Source organism: Anarrhichthys ocellatus, unplaced genomic scaffold, assembly GCF_004355925.1.
Source record: "Anarrhichthys ocellatus isolate YVR2014 unplaced genomic scaffold, GSC_Weel_1.0 scaffold3, whole genome shotgun sequence".
In the NCBI taxonomy this organism is placed as follows: domain Eukaryota; kingdom Metazoa; phylum Chordata; class Actinopteri; order Perciformes; family Anarhichadidae; genus Anarrhichthys; species Anarrhichthys ocellatus.
In genome coordinates, this window is record NW_022280033.1 from 5,677,886 (window position 1) to 5,695,718 (window position 17,833).

Below are 17,833 nucleotides of genomic sequence, written 5' to 3' on the forward strand. Positions count from 1 at the left end.
ACGAAACAAATTTGTAACACATTATCTTCCCAGGTATGGTTTTCCTCCAACATTGAAATTAGTCGCTGGAAACAAATAAACAAGTACAAACATGGAGGCATTTTATAGGAGATCTCTGACTGTGTTTGCTCTACAGGTGCTTCTTTTTCTTGGACTGGTGCTGTTTAGCGAGAGAGCTGTCTGCTGCCGGTGGTGCTGAAAGTTTGTTCTCTGCGCGTCTGACAGACTTAACCAAACAATTAAGAGATATTTCCGTTTTTTTTGTGCAGTCACGAGAAATATCCTTTAATTGTAAGATTATGCCTATCTAAAAACTCCCGTCTCTTGCGCCACTTCCTCCTCTTCGTCACGGGCTCTGCACACGTCTTGCGTTGCTCAAACATTGCGAGGCGTAGTAAGAATGACTGGCACCCTGTAGTCTGATTCACACACCAAAAAAAAAAAAAGATCTTAAAATGATCCCCAATGCCATAATCCCGCGATCAAAACGAGGCCGTCAATGTAGCTGAATCAACAATCAATGAATCGATCAAGTCATGCAACGAGAACAAAACATGTAAAAATGCTCTTCCGGTAGGCTAATTCAGTCCAGCTGTTCCCCTGCGCAGTCAGGCGTTGTGGCTTCTGTCACGTCTGTCCCTCATCCATCAGCCCTCGCCGAGGAACATGGTGTGTAAATCCTTTCCTCTGCCACATCAGCTGCGCTCCGTCGCCGCGGAAGTACGCTGACAGTGTGTCTCCGCCGCTCTGCGCCCTCTCATCATCCCTGAAAAAAAACAAAAAAACGCAAACTTCTCCAAAAGTATGCTGTTTACACCGCCGAATCTATACGATTGGGTTTGCGCGTGGGCTTTTGTCACGCACTTGTCTTGTCTTTTCGGGAAAGGCGCATATAGGCTGATAGACTTGTTGTAACCTCCAGTCATGTGTTTGGATATATCGGCTCTCCATGCGTCTTTCTCCGGCTAGTCCAAATCATTTCTACCCGGCTTGTCGGGACAGCAGCCGAGTCGTGAAGTCTCTGCAGTCACGTGATCGAGACAGGACTGAAGAGAGAGTGCGTGTGTGTGTGTGTGTGTGTGTTTTCTTTTCGGAGTGTCTATGTGAGCGTCTCTCCGTGTGTAGTTAGAGGGGTGTCCCTCCTCCACATTTTTTTTGCAGCTTGCCATGCTTTAGACGCCGGAGCGCAGGGGGAGAGGCGAGAGTGAGAGCGAGGTAACGCCGGTTTCTCTCACCGGGCCACCTGTCCTTTCAGTCCTACCTCGGGTCCCCGTCGGTTCTTCCTCGGCTTTTTGAGCCCACCTTCCTGCGGTTGGCTTGTTTTTGTTGGTTTGAAGAGAAAAAAAAAGAGAGAGAGAGAGACAGAGAAAAACAAATCTGTGGTGTTTCATGCGGGTCTGGTCTGCCAGGAGGAGGACCGCGGTTCTGTTTAGCGCTGGGTTTTGATCATCTTTTTTTCTTTTTTTCTGGGTGCTCCATTTGGACAGTATAGGACAGTCGAGCAGAGCTTGGATGAGCCGCTTCGCTGAAATCCCGAGATGGAGTTTCTGCTGATCTGCCTTTCCCTGTGGATATTGCAATCCAATTCGGCCAAAGCGGACTCCATCATACATATCGGTAAGCGTCTGCTAAAACAACATGCTGTTGGGTTAGACGGGTGTAAAAAGGCAAAGCGTGCGGGGATAAAGCTCAGCCAGCGCATACTGCGTTGATCACAGGATTTCGGTGAGAGGGCGGGATAAATAGTCTATTCAGCTTCCATCCTGTGTTTAAGCAACACTTTGACTCTCAAGCGAGTTGAAAAGTTGGCGTTTTGTAAACAGCTGACCTTTGCTGCCACAGCTGTTTTCTTATTATTTACTGCAGTTATTTATTTATCAGCCTTTTTCTGCAGACATTTCTTACACTTTTCGACGGCTAATCGATGCATTCATGTTGGCTCCAGATCTAAACCTCACCACCGTTGGCCTGTAAATTGCAAATTCTGTATTCCAAACACGGAGTACAGTGAGTAGGGCCTGTATCGCAGAAGCTTTGACGAAATTAATGTCCAATACCCAAATGACTGAGGCTTTTTTAGACCAAGCTCTTGTCTGTCCCCGACAAGCTTCAACTTTCACCGGAACGTGACTGCAATGTCAAAAACATAACGGAGGGAATGTCAGTGGAGTTTCGTTTTAGAGATGCAAAACGCATATAGAGCCTCTTTGTTCTCAAACTTCAAACCAGAGCTGCCTTTTTTTTCTAGAGATGGGGGGGGGCTTTAAACTCATCACGACGTTCAAATGATTCTGATCCGTTTGCCTCTAAACATCGCATTACATTTAACAGTTTTGAAATACGAAATTCGCACTTATATTCACACTAAGTAATTGCTTTGGTTTATGTTCCCCTTTTCATGCACACAGTCACGTAGCCACTTTTATATGACTGGCGTTGTAGTCTCGGATAAAAATGTCAATGTCACTGTGAGCAAATTTAGTCTCGGCGCTCCTCCGCTTCTGCTGCAGCTGCTGCTGCTGCTGGTGTTCACAGTTTACTGCAACAGTCTGGCAAGCAGCAGGTGCTCAGTCACTGGCTTAATACAGAGGTGGGACTCCATCCAGATAATATTGGCTGATGCCCGGCATAGCGTTCGGGTAGCCTACCCCAATTATACTTCTCATTTCCTGAAACCTTTTTCTGTGATATATGTGCGTCTCATAATAGCAGCTGATGCCATAAACAGAGGAAGAAAGAGGGGAGGAGGGGAGACAGTTAAGCGTCAGTATGCCTCCCACACCAGGCCTCTAATGCTTATTTGGGAGGGTGCCATCGATCTAGTAGACACAACGGCCATTTCTTTTCTAAGTTTGGCTACTTTATGCATCAATTAAGAGAGTTTCTGTGACGTGGCCGTGTCGCTCTCCATGGTGCTGAAATCTGGTCGGGCGCACTCGGATGCACATGTTGCGCAACTTCAATGCAGAATGAACCACAAACAGATCGATTTCACTTAGCGTCACTAAACTATGCATCACTTTGACGTGCTTTGGACAATAAACATGGGCTATTTAGTCTTGAATAGCGATGGTCCGTTCATGAAAGTACCGTGCAATTACACTTCAACCCCTCGTCTTTCCCCTTCAAATGACGTGTGATTATTCTATTCAACAGGTGCCATATTCGAGGAAAACGCTGGGAGAGATGACGAGATTTTCCAACTTGCCATCTCAGATCTGAGTCTGAACGATGACATTTTGCAGAGCGAGAAAATCACCCACTCAGTGAAACTTATTGAGCCAAACAACCCTTTCCAGGCTGTGCAGGAAGGGAAGCCCCCCCCCCCCCCCCCCCATCATTTCTGCTATAAATTGCCCCTTCTGTTTGATTTGATTACTCAGGGGCCGCAAGGCGCGTCAGGAAGGTGCTCTCCTTCTCTCAGTCGCTTCTACTTACAATCAGACCAGAAGTCCGATGCGTTAAAGACTGCCTTGATTTTGCAGCTCTTTTGTGCTATGAGCTGATGCTGTTTCATTTCACATGTTGATCACTCGGTGTGGTCGCTCAGGAAGCAGTCATTGTTGATGAGTGCAATGGTTCAGTGTGTGTGTGTGTGTGTGTGTGTGTGTGTGCGTGCGTGCCACTGTACCAAAGCAAGGTGTCTTCTGTTGTTGAAAAGCTAGGTGGAAGCATTGAGTTAGGGCACAGCAGCTGAGGATAATATCTTATGTGAGAATAAAAATCATTTCAAGATGATCAAATGTAATTTCAGCACCAACACTCCACTTCTGTAATCGCATGAGAGTGAACAATATTTCCAGCTTTTATGTCTCTTTGAAGGATGAGCACCGAATGTCGTTCGTGCACATTTATCAACCTTCAGCTTTTTCCTTGGAATGTTTTTGTCTGCTCAGAATATACACACCTCCACAAACCACACTCGAAATTAGCAATGAAATTATTTTTATCAAGGTTGTCTCAGTCATTGAAAGTTGGTCCCATACAGTTGACTGCAAAAGTGATTAAAATTCTTCCACTAAAATCAATCAGTAAGATTTTAATAGGTTCGTAGGGACCTTCAGAGGCTGTTTATGTCCCCTGCAGTTCGTTACCAGCCTGTACTTTTGTCCCGAGTTGCAAAAAGGCCTTGATGAGGCATTACTATTCATAGTTCTCCTGACAGACACAGAAAGATGTCCTTCATTTTACTATAATTATCCTATGTCATTTAGCATTTGTCCTCTCCAATGTCTAGATCTCTAGTATTCTTATTCACACTACTTTTGAAAACTGAAATCCTGATGAGGCTCACGAGAAGCAGAGTGTCATTCGGGCTCTTGAAATAAAAGTAATCCGAGAAGATATTCCAAGTTGCTGCTGCGGAGATGAGATTAAAAAAAGAATTATTACACACACGTATGACTTGGCTAATTCATCGGTCGCTGTTGCTTGAGATGCAAAAGTGTGGTAATTAAACAGACTTGCCGGCAAATCATTTTCCATTTGTGCAGTGCTCTGATTATTTCAGTAGTGTAGTCAACGACGGAGTGTTTAACCCTACACGTGGTGAAGAGTTTACACAATAAACTCTGAATACTAATTACCTTAAAGTTGTTTTCTTTAGGCAATCCCCCAGATAATATTAAAAATGCACAAATGCCTAAGGACATATAGAAGTTGTTGATAATGCTATAAAACAAAAAGAAGCGACGAGAATTTGTAACAGCACAGTTCGTTATTGCTCATTGAAATTGTTCAGAGTTTATTTCCTCTGCTTAAATTGCCTTTTGTTTGCCTTGATTGGGTATCATTTAACATACTTAATTACTGTTTACGGTTCGACTCCTGATAATCAAATATTCTCAGAAGCGGCTGATTAGGGGGCAATCAGTTTCTGGAGAGAGTTGGGAATAACGTGCAGTCTTTGACGTGACGATCAATGGGAGGCCCCTGACTATTGCACTAGCCACACGGCAGGGTGTTGAGTGACAACCGGGATAAGTTGACCTTTTGCTTTGCTCTTTTGTTCGCTGCCATCCCACTGTGAGTGGCAGTGAGGAGGACCTTGCCATTGCTTGGCGGAAAAAAGGGAGGGGATAGCTGGGCATAAACGGGGAGAGGAGGCGGCGAGGGGTGAGTTAGGGGAATGAGGAAGAGATGATAGAGGTGGAGAAGATAGTGGCTGTCGCAAAGAGGAAGGGAGGGAGATTAAGGGTGAGAAGAGCAATGAGGATGAAAATACCAGCAGAAAAAGAGAGAAGAGAATTATGATCAAGTCATGAATAAACATGAGTGGACAGAAGAAGAGGCCTGAGAAGAGTTAAGATAGGAGTGAGGTGATGAGGAAAATTTATCAGCCCAGTGAGAGGAGTAGTTGCAGCGTCATGTTTGTCCTCATTTGGCTGCCTTTGTCCTTGCACTGGTGGAACGTATATTAACTAGGATGTCACACCACCACCATGCATGCAGACACTCAACTATTCAGTCCTCCCACGCTCTTATCGTTTAAAGATGACGTCTCAAGGCTGGCTGGATATACTGCTTGACCACACAACTGGCAGAAGCTGTCCTATTTATAGGCTGGAACAACTGGAGAGAATGAATAGGGCGACTTCAACACTGGGAGCGAAAACTCAGGAATATCTATCTCGGTGGTAGCTTATCTGAAGCCTGTCATGAGGTGTTTAGATGCCATCAGCTTGCAAAACTGTCACAGAAAACAACAAACCCGCATTTGATCAGTGCAACAGCCTCACCCCATATTTATGCTATTTCCCCTTCTGTTCTTGTACTTTATAGAGATCAAGATAAGGATGATAAAAACGGGAAAAATCTGTTTAAAAAAAAAATAGACATTTCTCTGGAAGGGAAGGTTACAATGACTCCCATAATGTTGCTACGCACGATTTAACGGCATGTACTGCCATTCTGATCAGTTTTAACGTTAATGCCTCACTTATCTAGTCATCACTCTGGAGAGCCAGTCTGGGTCTCATCATGACCTGAGAAAGTTTAAATTCAGAGCATGGCCACAGCCTATTACGGTACCAGTGTCATCTGAAGTTACATTACAATAGTTGAATGTCTCAAGAGTGTATACGTCTGATGAATGGCATCTAAATCAGGCTGTGACAACTGTTAAAATAAAGGAATGTGGATTCTAACTGGTTCCTCACACATCTTGAGATTTGTCCCCCCAGATTATCTTTCCACCTTGATTTAAAACTATAAGTTTGTCCTCTGGGCCAGATAAGCATACATAAGAAACAAAGCTTTAATAACTTTTATCTTGTTTTGTCTTCTTTTATTCAAAGGACGGCAAAGCTGCCAACCTTGCTGTGGGATTATGTAAATCCCAAATTTATGCATATTTCAAGTAAAGTTGAGCCTGTGAGGCGGATTGTTTTTTGCTGTGATTGCTGAGAGGATGTGTTTACATACTAGATTACCAAATGTAAGGATTCACCCATTTGAAAGGATTGTGATGGGATGGGGCTGGAACCATTTAGTGTTTGTGCAACATTTTGGATTTTTCTTGGCATCAAAGCATTTACGGGCTAGACAAAATTATGAAAACACTTCATAAAAAGATGATGCAGTGGTTCTTATTCTGGGATTTAGGACTCCCATAAAATAACATATTTTAGACTGATGAAAGTTTTTTACATGACATTGCCTGTGCCAGTGATGCAATTTGCCTCACAATAGATTTTATTAAGTGTTTGTGAGAGTACAAGTGAGCGTGCACGTGAGTTTCTGACGGGAAAAAAAGTCATGTAGCGCATCAAAAATCCCCAGAGTCTGGAGCACATTGGACAACGACTAGGTGCTATCTGTTCTATCCAAACAAAACTTGAATATTCTGGGGGGGGGGGGGGGGGTCGCAACTCAAAAAGGTTGAGACAACTGCTCTAATGTACCATAAAGACAACTAACAGAGAACCACAAAGTCAAATTGCCATTACATCTCCAGGTGCAGTTTGAAATTGTGACCTGATGATGGTGCTAGATAAAAAGTCATGGGATGACCAAAGTCTTTAGGATTCATTCTCTGGGAACTATGAATGTCTGTACCAAATGTCATGCCAATCCATCCAGTTGTTGTTGAGACTTTTCAGTCTGATCCAAAGTGGTGGACCAACCGACATTAGCTAGCGTCGTTGTTGAAACTAATCACCATACCACACACACACACACACCGTTGGACATACATTCTAGGGGGTTTACAGATTCTGCTGATTGGTATTCAATCAATTGTGGCCCACCTTTTATAGCAGTGGTTTAAAATCATTATTTTATGAGGTGCTCTCGTATAGGTTTGTCAAAACCCTGCAGGTTCCCAGTTCATTTTAAAACATGCACTTAGCAGTTAGACAACATAGCCATCTGGACACAGTTGGAGGAAGTAGATCCCTGCTCCTCTAATGTGCAGTAATTTCTTGAGTGTACTGTCCCACTGAGTCCTTTTCACGCACCCCACCACTAGTGACCCTCCATTTTCATCTAACCTCTGCCAAGGTAATGTCCACGAGGATTTAATTCTTTGCACTTTCTGGCCCCGTAAGCCAATAGACTTTGAAGAGAACCTGCAGTGCAATTCTTTATTTTTTTCCTTTTGCTCAATCTGTAATGACAAAGGTTGATATAATGGTTCCTTTAAAAGTGTTGGCATGGGTAATGTAATATCCTCCATCTGATTCTCTGCTTATGACAACTCATTACTCGCTGTGCTCTAAACGTGATGGAATGCTGCCCTTTCACTATTATTGTCCTGGTGAATTTTATAATGCTGCATAAATCTTGGTAATGTATTTGTTTGTTTGTTTGTTTTATTAGTTTTTACCAGCTCTACACAGAGGGGGGGGGTGATCAGGCCATTTTACCGGCACCTGTTAATTACCCAGTGGTTATTTTAATCCGTCATAAACTCTTCAATGGGCTGTATAAAGGCCTGCTGGTACCTTAATCAGCTAAGTGATGTTGCGGCAGAGGTATACCCTTCACCATTTAATCCCTTCACACTGTAAGGCCCACCACTTAGCATCCGTGTTGGGTTAACCTTTAGTTGGTTGCATACTGGTGGTCCAGTTCATGCTAAAGAAAATGTTTAATCCCTGTTTAGAAGAGCAAAAGTTAAAAAAGGCGGAGTATTACTCATTTCAGCCAAAATAATAAATGATGTCAGTTGCCAAAGGGTAAAGATCAGTTCAGCCAGTCTGAAAAAACGAATAAATCTAGTTAGCATATAATGTAAAATGGTGGAAATGTCCGGCTTCTGGGGGTCCAACTGGTTCAGTAGTAGCACAAACAAAAGCCAAAGGTCATTTTCAGACCTGCAGTTTGTGTGCTTTGTTCCAATTCAGAGACTAATTAAAAACAATTGTTGCCTTTGCCGCTCGCTTGGTTTTTTGTTCACACAGAAACATATACAGTAGCGTAAAAGTTGCGAACAAACTCTCCTTTCTCTTTCTCCTTTCCTTATTTATGATGCAGCACCAGCAGCCTGTTGGCTATTGCTAATTGTTTGTTTATGTACTTAATATACCAGTGTTCATTAAAATATACGAAAACATTTATTATGAAATACATAAAAAATATTGGTCCTGGCTGGGACTAAATATTTCATAATAAGAAAAGAATACCTCAATTAATAAAAGCCCACCATCGCCATAGATGGCATACAGTTGCAGAGCACCACACACCCGCATGGCAATTATTCTCCAGCTGATACATCAGGTAAACCCAACTAGATTATCTCTATAAACCTAATCAAGCTTCTCATCATGAGCTACTTCTCAACTCGGGCAAATGCACGAGCCGAAATCTTGGCCCACTTGTTTTGGCTCGCATCAGAGTGTGATTGCTGACTTCACATATATCCAAACTGAGGGTGATTTGCTCCAGGTTTTGAAACAACTAAGTGTAGAGGAGACAGGTGTGAAAACGCAGAATAACATCTGTGTTCTGCCACCAGCAGTCGGTTTCAGTTGAACGTTCTGTTGCTAGTAACAACCACTACTGTCACAGTCGCACAGCAGCTTAACTGACATCGTTACATCCACCATTTTGTCAGATCTGAGTCCAGGCAAATATTGACAGACAGACTTATTTTACTTCACAAATACCCTTGTTGGTTGCATCATCTGGTTGCTATATTCCGTTTATCACGGCGGGTTTTTATGATTTGTGATTTAGTAGTTTTTCTGTGATAATATCGCTGCAAAGCCAAGCTAGCCACGCTGCTAGCCATCTGCTCATGCGTTGCTAATACAACATTCAGTAGCCCAGTTGGGTTAACTGTTGTGTGTTTCACTCTTTTTACTTTTACTCTTGTGTATGTTTACAAGATGTAATGTTAATGTTGATCTTTAGTATCGGATTTAACAGCTAGTCTATACTTTTGTGAATTCAGTGTTCTTGTTCTTGTTGCTTCCAGGCGAAACCTCAAATCCAATCCGTTGTCATCCACCTGTATTGGAAGTGTGTTGAGCTCGCTGCATCACTGTGCACCTACATGCATAGCGAGGGCAGAAGACTATGCATCGTATGCTTTTTAATTCAATTAATAGTGCAAATAACAGTTTAATATGAATTTAAATAAAGACATTTGGAACATGACAAGTAGTGTAGATAAGCTGGCACTAGCTCATCTGATTGGCCTGTGAATGAAGGTATGTCAAACATAAAAGGTTGGGAATGACTGTAATAATCAATACATATAAATAATGAATAAAGTGCCCACCATTCAAAACCATACACACAAACACACTGAGCCATTCACCTTTGGCATTGCACTGCAAATATTACCTGCCATATCAAACATACAGCGGATACGATTTTGTTTGTATTTTAGATTTGGGGAATGAACAACACACACACACACACACACACACACACACACACACACACACTTGAAACAGCTGTCCTGCCTTCCATTAACCTGAGAAGTTGTATCTTGAATTTGGTCTGCCACGCTTGGTTTGAGCTCCTCATATCGCAGTGAGAGATACCCACATTGCTGCTGCTTGTGTGTACTGTTCATGTATTTGCTGATTAACATGGCAGCAACGAATGTGTGATTAACAGTATATCGCAGGGCTTGAATGTGTTGGTATTGTGTTTTTGCTAAGTGCCATGCTTTTGTGTGTTATGGATATGTTTGCAGTGCTGTATGTTAAGTGCTGTGTTTGTTTAGTTCCCTGTTGACTGCTTACTATACATTACTGTTGTACTCATTCTTTGCTCTGTCTGCTTCCTTACAACTCATTTAATCTCCTGGACGAGATTTACAAGGCAACAACCTGCTTCTTTTGTAACACAGGTCACTTTTTCTGTCACACTTCAGCTGTTATGTAACCGACTGAGTACAAACCTCTTCTTGTCCTTCTATACCTGTGACATTCACACCATACAGTGTGGATGACATGGGGGAGGCCCTATGGGACCTGTTGTCCAGTGTGGGCTGACAGACTCACTAAAGAATATGTATTCCTCCAGCTTTTCTTTTAGAATAGCCACAGTGGGCAATGTCTGGCAACTGCTGCAGAGCAAGAGAGCCAAATACAGAGAGGGGGGTCAAGGCTGTTAAATGGTGGATCTGCTTCGTCGGCCTACAGGTTTTGTCCTCTGTGCTGCAGACGGACAGCCGGTCAGTATTCCTCTCCTGCAGTGGGATGCATCTGTGTCCCGTAGCCTCGACAGCTGTAACAGATGTCTCATTTGGCAATTCTCAGATTTCTCTTGAAAGGAGCACAGAGACATTTTCTGAGTATCCAATTATATTTCAAAAAAATTGAAGACTTGGAGTCTGTGAAGACTTAAAAAGTGATTTTGGCTTTTGAGTCAGAAGGCTTGATCTGCTGATTAACTTTAAAAAAAAAAGTAAATTCACTTAAATGCCACATCTGATCTGTATTCATCTGCAGCGTGCTGAATGTCACCATGTGTGGGGATCTTAATATTTTAATTTGAGTAAACGGGGCCAGTGTTGTTGTGACACGCAGATATTTTACAGAAGTTTTTACAGACTCCCACAAATAGATAAATTAATAAAGAGAGGGAATATTTCAACAGATTTCTTGCAGTTTCTTTCAGGAAACTGGGAAGTTATGTTTGGTGTGCGATGTAAACAGAATTGTGTTGAGCTAATTAGAGAGAGTGGCAGTCACATTGGGCCTTTTGTGCCTTTATGTATTCATCACACTCCCCATGCTGCCTCACTGGCAGACAGCTGAGGGCTGATTTCAAAGTATTCTCATCGCTTTTTTGCACTGGCACATTTGATTTAGGATGTTCAGGGGGGGGGGGGGGTCATTGTGTATAAGGCTGACTAATGGCTTCTGGGTGGTATGATGGCTGTCTGTGAAGGACAAATGAAGGAAAAAACACATTTGAAAAGCGGATACATTTTGAATACACATCTTGATTGATGTTTGACTGTTCCTCCCATGGTGTGCACACGAATCCTAAATTCGGCATCAGAGAATATTATTTGGGTCATTTAGCACTGTCAGACGATGACATCAAACTAGCAGGCGACCAAATTCATCCTTCTGTGGTTGTTGTTTGAGAGACATTTATCACCTCTATTGATTTTTCCGATATGACAGCAGCATCTGATGTATGAAGAGCGGCTAAAACGGCAAGAAATATATCAGACCACCTGCACACATGCCATACATAACTCAACGAGCTGCCTGTTATGCATACACGTGAACACACAACATATGCTTTCATGTCTTATTCATGTTCCTGTCTTCTCTGGTGTGACAGATTTATAATGTAGAGAACACTGTGACAGATGTTAGTGCTTTGCCACGACCCCAAACACCGCTGGGGATTGGCCATCAATACTGCTCTACCTGTTAGAACGAGAGAGGGGGGGGGGGGGACTGAGACAGAGAGGGGAGCGAGGGAGAGAGAGGTGGCCCAAAGGGGATGTCCCGTCCAGTCAGATTGATGCTGATGAGGCCCCCGGTCTCCATCATTGTAATACATCGCAGTCCCACGTGTTACGAGCATCATTTCTCTTTGTACACACTGTTGTGCTTCGACTTTATTGAGCTGTTGGGATGACAGGGACTGGAAGAGTGGCGGAGATACAGTGGGCGTATGAATGTTAGGAGAGGATTTGGTTGTTGGTGCATTGTGTTTTGAATATATACCTTTGTGTGTGTGTGTGTGTGTTTGAGGTGTTTTTATTGAAGCTGGAAAAATGCTGCTGGTTTGGTGAGAGGTAGTCTCTTCTGATGCTGACTAGCTCAAAGGGAAGTGTGTATAATTTACTACCCACCAACCTGCACTATTGGCAGCAAGAAGACTTCATTCCAGGAGGGAAGACAAGGAGCAGAAAATCAGCCCCTAAGTAAATCCTATTAGTTGCTAAACAGGAGTCAGCCAAAGAAGCGCTGCGCGGCTATCTCCGACTTCACACTCTTTTCAGGAAGACGAAGGAGGGAGGCGCAGTGGGTGAGGAGTGGGAGTGGAATAGGAGTCTTAGTGAGGGTAAAGGGGTGAAGCAGAGTAAACTGGCAAGCAAGCGTGATGACGAGGGTAAAAGCGGGATGATGCAAGTGGCAGAAGCCAGAGGGAAAGATAATGCAGTGGGGGAAAAAAAAGGAGCAGAGGCTGGGAAATGTCGGGCCGTCTGGAAGACAAGTGGGGCGAAGACAAGTGGGGCGAAATCATTCGGACGCAGCTCACGAGCCTCATCGATGAAGAGATGCCAAAATGTATTTGGGAGCTACTGTTTGCATTACTGCCCAAAGACACGGATACCGAGTGGGACCATCTGTCACAAGAATCCCCCCTCGCTGAGTCTCTGACTCTCTGTCTCTCTCTCACTGCCATGGGTCCTCTACCATGCCCAGGCAACATGGATTTTATCCAAAGATGAGGCTAAGCTAGTGTGTAAGCCCTCCCTGAGTGAAATCAAAACCAAGCTTAAACCTTATGAGTGAAGGAGCTAAAAGAGTGTCGAGGGCGAAACATGCAGGCATCACTGAAAACTGGGTCAAACAGCACCCTAAGATATACTTCAAACTGTTTGGCTAGTGAATACGTTTTTTACTGTATTCTACAGTGGAAATCATCACAGGCTAATTAAATATTACTTTTTGAACCTAATGATTGACTGATTTATTCTTTGAGTCGCTAGTTTCTGTGCTCATTCATCTACGGTCTTCCCTTTTTACCGTAACAGTATTTCCTCCAGCACATCTATATTTTACATAGGGTGTTTAACATGTTATCTCCTGTAATTGGTTAAGATGCACGTGTTCAGTTTATTGCAATGATGGGAAAAACAATACAGCAGATCATGTGTCTTACTTCAGCTGATGATAGAGATGAGTCTCCGTAAATAATTAATTTCTTATTGTTTTGAAATTGAGCTGAGTACATATTTCAGTATTACAGTAAGTCGGCCGCGATGCGTCACGTTATCTAATCCATCGCATTACCACATCAAGACAAACCCTCCTGGGAGCACTTATGGGATGTGTAGGCCTAATTTCTGTCGTATGTTGGTCGTATCAAAGCAAGGTGTCCTTGTTGGGTTTCAATCATCACTGTAAAAAGCTTTTGCATATTTTTATTTATTTAAAAAGGTAAAATCACCCCTTCATAATGATTTTTGCACAGACTATGTCATGACAATGACGTACTCTTAACTTTAAATTGAGAATTATTCTACGAATATGTGAATATTGCTAATTACTTTGGTCTGTGGTGCATAGTGATGGTCACCCCTGCTGTCAGCTGAAGCCACAGAGGTACTCCACAGTGCATTGACATTTTAGCACTGAGCCAGATTCACAACCCAGACTCTTTCTTTGACAGTCATTTCATGTTTTTTCACCTCTCTTTTTCATGGACACCCTGATCACATTCACACAGTTACACTTCCACACGTGGAAGCTGTCCAGTACAACCACAGTCTGATCTGCTGGCCACTGAACAGCTCTCCTGGAACATTGACTGTGATTATCATCAGTTAAGCATGTGTTAAATTTCATGGCAATCCATCCAATATTTTCAGAGACATTTCACTGAAGAATATAAATGTGAACCTCAGGGTGGCACTAGACGGAATGTCAGGGCATCACCAAAGTCAGATGGATCCATTGTCTGGGAACCATAAAAATCAGTACGAAATATTGTGCCAATCCATCTGGTAGGTTGTTGGGATAATTCACTGCATGATACAAATACTTGACCTGTCGGTGGCGCCAGGATTCACCCTCTGATCTGGTTGTTATAACATATAGAGATAATTAAGTCTGGATCAAAGTGGTAGACTTACTGACAAACATTAGGATCCTTAGAGCCAAAAGAGCTAGTGTGATGAAAAATATATAGATGTAAAATATTAAAGTAAATATTGTATTAGCCACCTTCATGCAGGGTAGAGTCGTGGTATTGCAGCAGTGCTCCGTCCACGATGTGTATCCTGCTGTACCAGCTGTCATTAGCATTAATGTTAGCTCATCTGCTGTGTAAATTGGTCTAATGCCTTCACATTTAGAGACTAAACTGGGGTTGTCTGTAAGGATTTTGAACCAGATTTTTGATCACCACACTATCTGAACATTTTATTTTTTTTTTTTCAAAGCTTGAACCATGGCCGCAGCATGGAAGATGTTTCAGCAGGCTCAAAGGCTTCTGACTGGGCCATTGGCTTTTCTTTTAATTTCACGTCAGCTGGATGAACACATGTTAAGGAGGATCACTTCACTCAGAGAAACAGGTGACGAAGAGAGCCGCGTTAATGCACCGTTTCAAACCCAAGGCAATGTGCTTTATTTCACTTGAATGACACAACAGGTTCATCATCTCCCATTATCATGTCACTCTGAGACATGCAGTCATTTTGTTTGCCTCAGACGACATGTTTACCAAAACATTTGGCTGCGACAGTTTGCCGTTGTCATGATTGCTTTTCCCACCAAGAAATGAAAAGCACATTAGGACTGTGTAAATAATTACAAGGTGCACCGTCGTAGCTGTTGCTGTGTATCTAATTGATCGTGAGTTTGAGCTTCTTTCACCTGTCATGCAGATTTGGTACATCTTTGTGTGCCTTGCCTTAAATGTTGACGTTTTTGTGTTACTGTGGGGCTCAAAATCGGCAACACCACTGCTGTGAACCAGGTTACACTCCTGGCAGTCGTGCTTCCAGCTTGGCCCGGTGCTAAAACAAAGACAACCTCCAAAACTTTAGAAGTCTATATGTTAGTACACAGAGTTAGAGCGAAACTGTATAAGCTATGTATTTATTTGTTAAGCTATCGTCGTCATGCGTCACTTTGATTGGTACAGCTGTTTCAGAGCAATTAGACCAGCGATGTGATTGGCTGATAATGTATTACCCTCCGATCTATTGTATCGCTCACTTCACATACATGAACCAAAGGCCCAGGACTGCTTTGCACTTGTTGTTGCGCTTGCAAGGTTAAACTAGCCTATATGCTGGCCCAAGATAACTCTATATTAGATGCCCTGCGGAGAAAAGAGCCTTCTTAAATTAAGTGTGTCCACAGAGGGGAGGTCGGTCATCAGAAACAGGCATTGTATTGTTATTGTCTGGTCAGGGTTGTTCTAGTCCTCCAGATAACATTTAATATACGAGTTCAAGATGTGAAGGCACATGACAAGTGGCTTTAAATATTGTAAGCATATGCCTGGACTCTCACAAAAGAGAATTGCATAATGCATGTGCTCATCAGTTATATGACTTCCATGTATACGTATATTGGAGACTATGGTCCTCTGTATGGTTCTTGAAAAGGAGTAATATACCATCCAGCATGCCTCAGGATATCTTCTGCTTTTTCAATAAGTGGAAAAAAGTGAAGCAAGTCTAGTGAAGAAGATTTAGCTTAATTTTATAAACGACATAACAAATCGGCCCGTGAAGACCAGATGGGATCTTATCTTCAGTTCAAACAGCAGCTTTTTCTGTTGCAATTATTACCATACAGTCAGAAAAGAAGCACAAGACTATTTTGACACTGGAAAAAGAAACACCCACCCAGCAACTTGCAAACGATGATGTGGTTGGCCTTTATGTATGTTGCACTTTGTAACAGGGTGTCTAAAACTCCATCCAGGTAGAAATTGGACAAAGGTACACACACATACCCACACACATAGCAAAACAACCAGCCTGCCCTCAGGCGGAAAATAAGATCGGCTCTAGTGATGTTCAGCCACTTAGAGCCTTAGTTTTCAGTGTCTTCACCACTGGCACAGTAGCAAGCTGTAGTAAAATGCTTAGAAGAGCTACATTTTCTCGAGGTCAAACACGGGGAACACAACAAAAACTTTTAGTTTTGTGGAGGCTTATTTTTCCTGGACAAAATCAGTATCATAATCAGAAAAAGAAGCCTTAAAGGCGGTATGAAAATATACAAAAGAGATGAGTAGGAAGCAAAGAGAAGCAGATCGCCTGGAGGGTAGAAGGAGAGGAACAGTGTTGGAGGAGGAGGTGGCAGCGTTTCAGATCATCTCTCTTTCTTTCCCATTTCTCTTGGATAGCAGGAGGATGTCTATCAAGGCGATGTCATTATTTCTGGCAGTGACAGCTTCCCGCTAGCAACGCCCTGGCAGGCCATGCAACCAGGAAGAGAGGCTAGCAAAAATGAGGCATGTCCCCATTGAATACATGTCCCTTACTGACTCACCACATGCCCACTCACTGCCCTAACAAAGCCTCCATTTAACAGCACAAAAATGGAAACTCTTCGACACAGGCACATTCATTCCGGCACAAACAGTGTTTGTGCTTTTGTCACAGGCTTGTATGTGGTTGAAGAGAGTTTACTCTGTGTGTGTGTGTGTGTGTGTGTGTACAACAAACTAGCTTGCTTGTTATTCCTGCATTGGTGCCATGCTAATGAATTGCAATTCTTCAAAAAGCACATAACAAGATGTCAAGTTTCGACTATGCTGCATGGTCAGGATGCACTCTACTGTCATCATAATAAACCATGTGTGTTGTATCAAAGTGCACTTGGACTGAGACATTTAATGCTTTGATCCAATCCATCCATTGATATGGCAACGGCTCCCTATACTCGAGACAGCAGATTTTCCCCGTCCACCTGTTGACGAGGGAGAAACAGGCCTAGAGACATAAGAGTGGAAATGTGTTGCGTTAAAAAAGTCGAGATAAAAGTCGAGGCGCATGCCGGAGCGCGAGGGAGGCATTATCATTTAAAACATCTGTCGTAAGCGCAATGATTTTCTCCCTCTCGAAACATGAATAACCGCATGATAAAATCAGTCACTTGAAGGGGATTCTTTTCTTTTCTTTCTTTTTTTTGTAGAAATGCCGATACCGACTCTGGAGGGAATTCGTATTCTGCGCGTCATAATGACTGCATACTGAGCATCGCCCTCTTTTCCTTCAAATTAGCCACGCTCTTTTCACAAATGCTTGATATAATGCAATCGTGTGCGTAACAGAGATGGTATTGGAGATTAGCGACAGTAACATTGAGCTTTGTTCTGTGTCGTGAAAAAGAGAGCGGGAGCGAGCAGTAATGATCCTCTCCCCCTTCGAGGCCCAGTGGGGAGAAGATACATCAGCCTGAGAGTCGGAGTCGCTGCATGGTTGTGGCTGTTTGTCTTTGATTTTGTAGCGTCTTCCAGGTCGCAGTGTGCGTTTGTGTGTCAATATTTCAAGGGCTGGCTTCTATTTTTATTTGTCATTAATTTAGTAGAATCTCTTGAGATCACACATCTGTTGCTTTCTGGTTAGTTAAGTGGAATTAAGTACTTGAGCTAAATTTGATTTCGATGCTCTCTCCTGACTTTGATCCCGAAAATATTAAAGTGATTTAACCAGGAT

The 17,833-nt window shown here is 42.8% G+C and overlaps 1 protein-coding gene across 4 annotated transcripts in view; it reads left to right on the forward strand.

Moving 5' to 3' along the window:
- The first annotated feature begins 728 nt into the window (after positions 1-728).
- The window catches only part of grid1a (glutamate receptor, ionotropic, delta 1a), a 189,153-nt gene continuing 172,048 nt past the window's right edge, over positions 729-17,833 (forward strand). For 2 of the 4 annotated variants that reach the window (XM_031873541.1, XM_031873550.1), the window contains exons 1-2: positions 730-1,617; positions 3,157-3,312. In XM_031873541.1, coding sequence (XP_031729401.1) covers positions 1,539-1,617; positions 3,157-3,312 — 235 coding nt within the window. In that variant the 5' untranslated portion in view covers positions 730-1,538. Of the gene's footprint in view, positions 1,618-3,156; positions 3,313-17,833 lie in introns of all 4 variants that reach the window. The other 2 variants (XM_031873572.1, XM_031873561.1) reach the window with 2 other exon arrangements.